The 10,745-nt window shown below is 37.9% G+C and overlaps 1 protein-coding gene across 1 annotated transcript in view; it reads left to right on the forward strand.

Annotated features, from left to right (window-relative positions):
• The window catches only part of LOC103154272 (leucine-rich repeat-containing G-protein coupled receptor 5A), a 41,020-nt gene that overhangs the window by 26,701 nt on the left and 3,574 nt on the right, over positions 1-10,745 (forward strand). Inside the window, exons 7-17 of the mRNA XM_007575488.2 lie at positions 3,342-3,410; positions 3,542-3,613; positions 4,249-4,320; positions 5,801-5,869; positions 7,332-7,403; positions 7,582-7,647; positions 7,920-7,991; positions 9,135-9,206; positions 9,402-9,527; positions 9,615-9,751; positions 10,565-10,648. Coding sequence (XP_007575550.1) covers positions 3,342-3,410; positions 3,542-3,613; positions 4,249-4,320; positions 5,801-5,869; positions 7,332-7,403; positions 7,582-7,647; positions 7,920-7,991; positions 9,135-9,206; positions 9,402-9,527; positions 9,615-9,751; positions 10,565-10,648 — 911 coding nt within the window. The remainder of the gene's footprint in view (positions 1-3,341; positions 3,411-3,541; positions 3,614-4,248; positions 4,321-5,800; positions 5,870-7,331; positions 7,404-7,581; positions 7,648-7,919; positions 7,992-9,134; positions 9,207-9,401; positions 9,528-9,614; positions 9,752-10,564; positions 10,649-10,745) is intronic.

Below are 10,745 nucleotides of genomic sequence, written 5' to 3' on the forward strand. Positions count from 1 at the left end.
GCAGCTCGACTATTGTTAGCAGTGATTCTCTGAACACACACATGGACTCTCATGCTCAGAACCAGACTGAAACAATTTCAATTTAATGGTATTTTCACAATGTGGGAGCTTGTGAGTAGCTGTGTGTGTCTGTGGAGCAGCCACCTGCATCCCAGAGATGGATGAGAGGAGCTAATTGAAGCCACATGTGGACTCGAGGAATGCTCTAGTCTCTACTGGTGATGAAAGAGAAGAGAGGAGGAAGGAGGGACAGTTAAATGTTTCTTTAATAAAGTTAAAAGACAAAACAAAAAAGATTAAAGCAAAACATGAAGCTGGAAAAACAAAACGTTCACATGAAATTTTTTCCAAGCCTGAAATTTCCACCCAAACGCATCGTAAAGATGGTCATTTCATATTTGAGGCAACAGTCATCTGTTTTTCCCGATGCAGAGTTTGTTCTTACCTTAATTAACATGGAAACAGAAAACACAAAAAGGCTCTTCAAAGCCAAACCCCGATCATCGTTTCATAGATCAACTTCCTGGGTTGTCTAATTTATAGAAGAAGATGGTGATTCTTGTATTAGCTTCCAAATAAATGCAACATCCACGTTGCGAAAAGACACCATGATGAAGCTTTTATAACAATGTAAAGATAAAGTTTACAGATAATGATCATTTAAGTAGAGCTTTTGTTTGCGCTGCTTAAATTAGAGCAAACTCAAGTTTCTATCACAACATTTAGGCTGCTTTCCTATCTGATAGTCCAGTAGATTCGGTTGGATTTTGGACCAAATTGCAACATTTGTTTCATTTCCAGCTGCTGTGGTTCCCCTTCATGCTGCACTGAGTCAAACCAACCAAACCCTTTGAAAAACCTGTTCCCCTCCTGGCCTGTGGGGGCGCTGCACCAACAACGACTGAAGGAAACGACACAAAAACCTCTGAAGAAGACACTGACCGAAACTTCCTTCTTTACGAAATGGAAACAAAAATGGAGCAGAGTCGCATTTCTCTTTTGTCCAAAGATCACGAGTCATTTCTCCCGCTACCGCTAGGCTAATGGGTTTCTTTTGGTTGTATTTACCCAGAATGCTCTGCACTGCAGTCCACTTCCAGCTTCTAGATTGGTCTCCCGTCCGCTTGCCGTTCACATATGCATTCAAACCAAAAGTCAAATTGGTTTTTTTCTCACAAATTTTTGCCATTTGGATATCAGACATTTCAACATTTTTCTAAAAAATTTCTGAGATTAATCTAAACATTTTAGCTTTTCAATTTTAATTTACTACTTTTGTTTTTCAGTCTACAAGTGCCATTGTAAAAATCCAAAGTTGCGCTCAGTGTCTGTGTCGTTTCCTTCAGTGGTTCTTGGCGTAGCGCCCCAGCAGGTTAGGAGGGGAACAGGTTCTTCAAAATGTTTAGGTTTAACTCGCAGTGAGGAAGAGAACCACAGCAGCTGAAAATGTTGCCATTTTGATCCCAATTGATCCGGTTATACGGGACGATCAGGTGTGAAAACAGCCTTAGACATGAAGTTTCCTTTTCTAGACTTCAGTAAAGCCGACAATCTCAGCTAGAAACACAATCTGCAGTGCAGAGATGATACAGGTGCCAATTTAATGGATATTTTCCATTTTTGGTCTGACATGCTAACTCCATTCAACACAAGGTCTTTTATTCCAATAATCATATCCAAGATTATTTATAGATTTCAAGTGTAAAACTGACAGTTCCTGTATATTTGTGAAATTCTTGTTTTATTATGAATATTTTGAAGGATTCCCAATGTAATGGTGACATTTTAAGTGGAGATGTTGTTTTTTCACTCCATCATTCCCACATAAAGCAATTCCAATCTATGCTGCTTACACGTTGATGTTGTGTCCGTTGTCTAGAGGATTCTCATAAAATCAGTCAAGATGTTGGATTTTCAGTGTTGACTCAAATGGAAATGTTGAAGAAACTGTTTTTGATTTCCTCTAATAGCTTGACGCGGTACATACTGTCCTAATTTACCTCTATTATAAAGGTACAATAAGTTTCAATTCACAATTCAGCCTTTTGTTGTTCTAGAGGTCAATAACTTATGACTCTGTTGGAGATTTGGTAGGACCAGCATGTAGTAGATAATAAAGAGGCAATAAAACAAGATAATGATAAGATGAGATAAGATTGGCCTTTATTGTCTCTGTCAGGAGAATCGGACTCTTGTTGTAGCAGAACACAAACACAGTCTAACAGAACTTTACAAGGCCAGAGTACCAGGAACCCAACACTGGGTTGTTACACAATTCCCAACCCACTCCAAGATTTAGAAATGCCATATTATTGTTGTTGTTCAGAACATGAAGACATGGCTTCCAAAAGATTTTGACTTTTACTGCTTAAAGACGATCCGTCTAAATTTAGAACAGGTGGTGGAAATTATTGGAGGCGTTGCCAGTTTTTCACTTTACAGGCAACATTATTGGTTCTGTTATTAATGGGCTATAAATTCCCTTTTTTTGTTAATTTGGTTGTTTATTCAGTAAGGCATAACATAATTGGTGTTTTTAATTGCAGGATTTATAATTTACAACGGCGTGTTGGGGTTATTGTAGGCAGTAAATTTGCTAGAAAAAGTCTGAAATTGAGATTAATTTCTGAAATTTTCAGAGAAAAACATGGAAATTTCTGAGTTTCAAAAGTTTAATATTTTCATTTTCCAAAAATCAGAAATTGTCATGTATTTTCTTGAAATATTTTAAATTTTGTCTCAATTTCTGTGTTTTTTCTAGCCAGTTTTTGACTTTTGAAACTTGGAAATTTCAACTTTTTTCTAGAATGTTTTTGACTATTCAAACTCAAATCTCAGTGTTTTTTCTAGAAAATCCTGAGATTAATCTGTTTATGATTTTTTTCTAGCAAGTTTTTGATTTTTCAAACTCAGAAATCTTGTTTTTCTACACAATTTGAGATTTTTCTGAGCGGGCCTGTACACCTTTTTTCTATCTACAATGCTCTTAATATTGTAATACTATATTAATTAGTTAAAAGTAAATCACATTTTATTTGAAAACCATATATCAACAAAATGAAATTTTCAATTCAGAAACATTTTTGCCTCTACATTTTTAAATAAATAGATAAATGAGCTCAACAACAGATGTATTGATTTTAATCTGTTATTAAACCACCAGATTGGTGAAAATGCTCCTCCAGCCTTTATAATGTGGTTGTGTGACGCTAACATTAGCTTGGAGACACTTTCTACATATTATCAGTTTTATTTATCATAATCAACCTGACAAACATAATCGAGTGTCCTAACAGCAGAAATAATTGTCTGGTAAATATTTTTTGTCTTTTTTTAATCAGGGATTTAAACTACAACAGCCTGGTTGAGTTTCCTACAGCCATCCGCTCACTCAGCCACCTCAAAGAGCTGTGAGTCTGAACTTTCTGACTAGAGAACATTGTGTGCAAAAGCACCAAGTTCAGTTATTTAAAAAATGATGAATCTATTCAGGAAAGAAAAGATAAATATAAAATATAATTTCTCTTGTCTCTGTTTTCAGAGGTTTTCACAGCAACAGCATCCAGTCCATCCCAGAGCGAGCCTTCACTGGGAACCCGTCTCTGATCTCCCTGTAGGTACCAACGACCCAGAAAACGCTTAGCTTCCCATTAGTCATTGGTTTATATTAATAATGGATTTCAGCCCAAATTCACATTGAGGCATCCCTATTTTTTCTTTTATACCTGGATTTATTAAGAAATTGCATCAAAAAATCTGTTTTTCTGATTTTGTTTAAACTTCTGCCAGAAATATAAAATTTTAGATAAATATCAGAAATTTTATAGAAAAACCTTTTACATTTGAGATCCAAAAAAATTTCCAAAAGTCAGAATTTTTCAGATTAATCTCAGAAAATGTGACTTTTGAAACTAAGAAAATTCCCAGAAATGTCTAAGTTTTTGCTAGAAAATTTCTGATTAGTCTCAACATTTCTGAGCTTTTTCTTTCAAATGTTTGACTTTTTTAGCTCAGAAATTTTCTTGTCTTGTTTTTATTTCTAGGGCATTTTTTAGATTAATATTCAACTTTTGAAATTCAGATTTATTTTTATTTTTTAATTCATTTATTTATTTTAGAAAATTTCTGAGATTAATTTCAACATTTCTGAATGTTTTGAGAGAAATGTACTCCTTTTTTCATCTATAATAGACATAACAGTTGTAGTTTATTTGCCTAACAAACAACAAACATGTTTTTGTTTGACAGATTGTTTTATGACAATCCAATTCAGTCTGTGGGTCGGTCGGCCTTCCAGAACCTTCCAGAGCTTCGGACGCTGTGAGGAAAACACACTCTCACCCAAATCAGTTAAAACGATTGAATTAGCTTTTAAAAATAAAGTCAAAGTTTCTGAGAAGGAAAAAGTGGCAGTAGCTCCAGTAATAAGATGTTTATTTTCACTTCAGTCTGTGTGTGTCGCACATAGCAGTCCACATTTTCAGGGAACGCATTTGCAGAGGAGTGTCATTGTGTGCGTGTGTTGCTAACTGCAGTTAGCCTCGTCGGTGACCAAAACAAAGAGCTAAACCTGTCAGGTGTGACTGGTGAGACATCATTCCCAGATCTGTCCTCCAAAAACAATAAATAAATGTGAAAATTATCTAAGCTGTTCGTCCAAATTCTGCTGGATTAGCTCAATATTAGCGCAGTGACTGGGAGTTAGCAGGCATTAGCTGCTAGCACATCAGGTGGTGCTAATCTGAGGCTATGTTTTGTTTTAGCATAGTTCTTTTTCTAAACTAAAGTATGTATAATAGTTGGGAAACTTTAGATTTTAAATGTTTCTACAGAAAACTGTTTTGCTTCCCTTCAAAAAAGAGCGGAGAAACAAGATAAATTAATTTTGTTACATTATACACAAACTACGGCCATATTGGATTTTCAGTTTGACTTTCTAAGTCAGAATTTTGACCTTTGGGGGATTTAAATTAATTTCTTCTGTCCCTCTTATTCAGAAACTTTAGTCCAACGTAGGACAATAAGTGAAAATGTGGCTTTGGGTTTAGCTGAACGAGTGACATTTCTTTTGCCCCCGACTAGAGACGCAGTACTTCAACATTTTCTACACGAGAGTGAAAAATATTTAGTTAAGTCTACTCAAGTTCTGAATAGTATCAATAATTTAATATTTAAAAGTATAAAGTTAAGTGGAAATTTTGGTATTTTAAGGATAAAAATGACAATAATTCATACAAGTAACAAAAAATAACACATTTTTTCCATATCAGTTTCTTTCAGTAAAAAACTAATGAAACTTTAACAAAAGCTGCAGGTGTGTGTCTGTCTGGTGAATGTTTGGTTTGTTTTTCATTCAAATCCACAAATTTTACTGAAGTAAGATAGAAATACTTCATAATATCATTACTCACTTGTTTTTTCCTAAAAGTAGTTTAAGTAAATGTAACTAGTTACTAACCAACTCTGCCCCCTACTGGCCATAAAAATAGAAACCAGGTTGATAATAGTTTGTGATCAAAGTGTTTTCTTCTTCTATGCATCAATATTTTTTTTAAAGTCTAGATTGAATTTCTCTTTGCACTGCCAGAGGATCCCGTCAAATTTATTTTCCTTTCACTCTCAGATGAGAAGTGAAGGTCGGCTTAGGGTGACTCGGTATTTAGCTTGAGCCTCATTAAATCAGGTGCTAATTACACAAAGAATGTAACGCTCAAACTGAACGCCGGCGGCCAGAACATTTTGTGTTTCCTAAACGTAAATCCGCTTCTTTCAGCTTGAACTCTGCCTGGTTTTCTCCCAGATCTCTGAACGGTGCGGCAGAACTCGCAGAGTTTCCAGATCTGTCGGGAACCAAGGGTCTGGAGAGCCTGTAAGACGCGCACACACCCTCACAGAGGAATGTTTCATATCTGTTTGCTGTTGCAGCATCTCTTGACTGTGTGTTTTCAGAGCTGAACTCCAAATCAAACTGTTGTTATTAAAAACTGCAGTTATTATCCCATCTGGCAGGCTGTAGCTTTATTATTTCTGCAGCTCAGCCTGAAATTAAAAAGCCCTTTTGTCCTCCCTTTGCTAAGCCAAATTTCCAAGTGATAATAAACACGTTTGCAGAGTTTATTTTCTTGTATTTTTCCATCTAAAGTCATTTCTGAAGGTTGTATGTGTTCAGCTGTAACCAGTAGGTGGAAATGCAAACGGCAACCAAACAAAACGTCCCACGTTTTTCCACTGTCTGCCTTTAAAATGACCTTCAGTGTCTTTCAGCCCCAGTCTGACCCAGTTCCATTAAATGATCCCAGAATGTTGTTATAACTCATTTTGTCTAATCAACAGGGCTGTGAACAAGTGTTGGTCCTTCACAGATTTATTTTCATTTCTTGTCACACCTAAAAGTTTTGAGCAAATTGAATAAATGGAACAAAATGAAAATGTCTTTTATTAGAATAAACTTCACTTGTTGTTATGGAAAACCCTGAAATGTGGCTGAATTAAACATTTCTGTCTGAATTTCATTAGTAGCAAAGACTCAAAATGTTTTCTGAGTATTTCCAGAAGGAAGTATTTGTAAAAAATACTCGTTAAAGGAAACGGTTCCTGATTCCCAATTTGATTCCCCGACATAAATTAACATTTTTAAAATGTTAATTATATAATTTTTACTGTACATATTAGTTGATGTCATCAATGATTGGTGTTTTTCCAAAAATACTTGATTTATCCCAAAGAAAATGTAATTTTGTCGTAACTCGTATCATCCAGGTAAAGAATCGCTTTGGGTTTCTGTAGCAGTCAGTGTTTCAACCAGCCTGTCGAAGCCTCTGACTGAAGACTGTTGCTGAATATCCGGGCAGCAGAGATGATGGCATCAGTTGTTGGCAAACTCTGCTAATCCACCTCATTTGCTTTTGCCACTTCTGTTTGAATATCCGTCTGGCTGTTTGGTTACAAAGTCTAGCAACACCTCAACCAAAAATTATGAACCAAGTCAGATGCAACGTGACGGAGCTTCTCCAACATGATGATAGTTTCAGGCTATTGAAGATGATTACAAGACTTTGAGCATGACTAGCTGAGAAAAGGACCGAGATAAAGTGAAAAAGCAGCCAAAGTCCAATGATAAATCTTTAAAATCATGTTTTAAGTTTGAAGAGCTGCAGTCCAGTATGTTTTTAGACACCTGCTGGTCAATAGGACATCCAGATGGGGTCTAGAACTGCAGCATGTTCCGTTTCGGTTTAAAATGCTGGTTTAGTGTCTTCAGGAACAGAACTTTACAGCTGCAGCTCCTGCTCTCTCAAACAGATGTGACACATTTCCCTTTGGGCTTTCAGGACCATCACTGGAGCTCGGATCACGTCTCTTCCCAGTTCGATGTGTGAGCAGCTTCCAAACCTTCAGCTGCTGTAAGTCTTCTCATCATCTCCACACCAACCGGTCCGTTATCGTCCCAACACTCATCGTTTAGCTGATCCTGTTGAAGAACAAACCTCTCCACCGTAATGTGCAGCAAGCTGCTGCGTTTAAGGACCGTTGGACGTCCCTGACAGCTGCTGATGGCTGAAACTGTGTTTGTGTCTGCAGCGACCTCTCGTATAACAAGATCCAGACTCTTCCAAGCTTCACTGGCTGTGAAAGCATCCAGAAGATGTGAGGTTTATCTTCATTTCCTTTTAATGAAGCAGTTTATCTCTCTTTTCTGGGCAAGGAACAACTTTTGTCAACCTCTGAGACCTGTACAGCACATTTATCAAGTCTCTGGTTACCTTAGCAACCAGTAAAACACATCCAGCTGGGCATCATGGGAGCAATTAGCAGTAGTGTTGTCTGTTTAAGACCAATCAGAAGCCAGGAAAACGCTTTAAAGTAGAAAATTTTAAAGTGATGCAATGGAAACAGTGTGGCTGATCTTTGTGTTGCAGTGATCTCCACCATAACGAGATAGAGGAGCTGAGGGAGAACACCTTCACCGGCCTGATGACCCTTCGCTCGCTGTAAGAACACACACTGTGAAGATTTAATTAGTCTTCAGATCCTGACCCATGAACCCAACTTAACCTCCTTAAGTACTTCCAAATGGACCCGCTGATCAAGGTGGTCTGCTTGTCATTGGAGCAGCTGCCATGAAGTCAGTGAGGGAGGAGAGGAACGACTGCTGCTGCTGCTCCGTCTGTCCTAAATGAATTCAAGGCTCTCCGTTTCAGGAAAAGCAATGCAAATGAGCAAAAAGATAATAGAATAGAAAAATTCCAAACTGACAAAATACGCTGACGATAAAACATCGTATGGAGGAAATATGAAGCAGATTTATGCAGCCACCACACCTGTAAAACATTTCAAATGAAATTTTAAATGTGTTGAATGAAACAAACCAAAAACAAGTGAGAGAGGGCTGATGGAGAGGTGGGCCATTCTCAAATCATTCTGCCAACAAACGGATTAAAGGTGTGGTAGTTACAGACTGGGTGTCAGGTTGGGTATGCCAGGGGAATGAAGACCAGAGGATGTGAAGACTGGAGGGATGGCAGGAAGTGACCGAGGCTTTAAAGGCTGGAAGCAGGGGACCAGCACTCGGGAGACTTATAGAGTGACCCAGACTCTAAAAGCTCATGGAGTGACCGGTGCACTGAAGACTCAAACGGTGACCAACGACTTCAGGAGCAGGTGAAGTCTAAAGGAGAAGCATGAGGGGCTCCTGAAGCAGACTGCAGGAAGGAAGGCTCTGTTGATTGACAACGCAGCTGAAGAAGACGGTTCTCATGATGATGATGTGTCCACTGAAGAGGATGCCACCAGTGACAAGAGGCAAAATGATGCTGGTGATGCAAGAGATGGAGATGTTACCTCAACCCGCTACAGCCCCAGAAAACGTTGGAGAAGTTGTACGATGCAGCCATGGGACAGACGTATGCTTTTCAGAAGGACATGTTGATCCTGTGCTGCTCACTTCATGCAGCCTGAATGGAGCCACAGCTGAGAACTGTTTTTAAATCATATTTTAAAGAAACTAGGAGAAAGCTGAAGGTGTTTGAGTTGCGACGGGGGGGAAGGACAAAGACCTTTGAACTGTTCTCCAACCATAAATCCTCATTCTTGTGTTAGCTTTGTGTGATGTTGATATTTTATCCCTTTTGTAGAGATTTATCCTGGAACCGGTTGTCATCTGTGAAGCCAAACTCATTCTTTGCTCTGACGTCTCTCTCCAAACTGTGAGTTTTTCTGCAACACCAGAGACTCTTTTTACAAACCTGATGCATTTAGATCCTTAATAAATCAGAAGATTTTGCCTCAGGCCCTCTCAGGAGGTTCAACTGCCCTTGTTAGTAGCATTAAGCAGTAAAATCTGATTACTGATGATGGAAATACTTTGGTGTGAACAACTGGAGCATTTTCTGTGTCTGCAGTGACCTGTCGTCCAATCAGCTGTCCTCTCTGCCTCTTACTGGTCTGCAGAGTTTAACTCACATTCGGCTGGTGGGAAACGATCAGCTGATGGAGTTAATACCCCGAGAAGATCTGCCACGAGTCAGGTGGGGTCCCTAGATTCTCCTTAGCCTGTTTTTTTCTGTCCACTCTGCAGTTTCTAGGAATAAATGCTGAGAGTTGTGTCTCCTCAGGGTGATGGAGCTTCCCTACGCCTTCCAGTGCTGTGCCTTCATCTCCTGTGAGAAGAGAGGAGAAGGAGGATTATCCTGGGAAAGAGAAGAGGCAGCAGACTCCACAGCGAGAGACGCTCCTTTCCTTTCCAGTCAAGGTAAACGCCAGAAGAAACGCCTCAAAGTTCCTGAAGCAAAGAACCAAAAGAAAACATTAAATGGGAGACAGAAACGAGGAAAAAAACACGAAAAAGACAGAGTACGACGCCGGTAGAAAACAATGAGTACATTTGCAGCTTTTGAAACTCAGAACTTTCTGCATTTTTTTCCACTGGAAAATTTATGAGATTAATCGCAAAATTTTTCTTGAAAAAAGAACCCAAAATTTCTGAGCTCCAAAAGTTAAACATTTTAGAGACAAATTCAGTCCTTTGAACCTAATCTCAGAAACTTTCTAGGAAAAAACATAAAAAATGTTTGAGTTTCAAAAGTCAAAAATGTTTGATGAATTTTTAACAACAGTTTTTGAGTTTTGAAACTTTCCAAATTTATTTCTGGAAAATTTCTGAGATTAATCTTATAAGTTATGTGATTTTGTTTTTAGAAAGTTTTTTTATTTTTCAAACCCAGAAATTTCCATGATTTCTAGAATTTTTTTTATGTTATTTGCTTCTGTTTTTTCCGTCTACAGTGGACCTAATTTGCCCTCGTAAGTGTGACTACAAAGCTGAAATGAAACAAAAATAAATCAATCAAAATCAAACAATATGGATCAATTTAATTTATACATCCTGAAGAGTCTTTAACACTTTGAGTTCAGAGGTTCTCAATAAAAGTGGCTTTGATTGACCTCACTTCATTGTTTTTTTGGAAATTTGGTTTTAATAGAATTATCCAGCACAAAAACACACTTGGTAAGTAATTTATTTATTTTACAAACAGCATTTTTCTTCTGGTTTGTTTGTGTTCAGTGGACCAGGACTGGGACGATTTTCTGATGGAGTTTGAGGACGAACCAAAACCTCAACACTCTGTTCACTGCAGCCCAACTCCAGGTAGCAAAATGTCTCTTTGTTTTTACAAGTTACAAACACACAATATATATGTATATATATATATATATATAAAAATAAATTCCCTTCTCACCCTCCG

The sequence above is a fragment of the Poecilia formosa genome, unplaced genomic scaffold (assembly GCF_000485575.1).
Source record: "Poecilia formosa unplaced genomic scaffold, Poecilia_formosa-5.1.2 Scaffold379, whole genome shotgun sequence".
NCBI lineage: Eukaryota > Metazoa > Chordata > Actinopteri > Cyprinodontiformes > Poeciliidae > Poecilia > Poecilia formosa.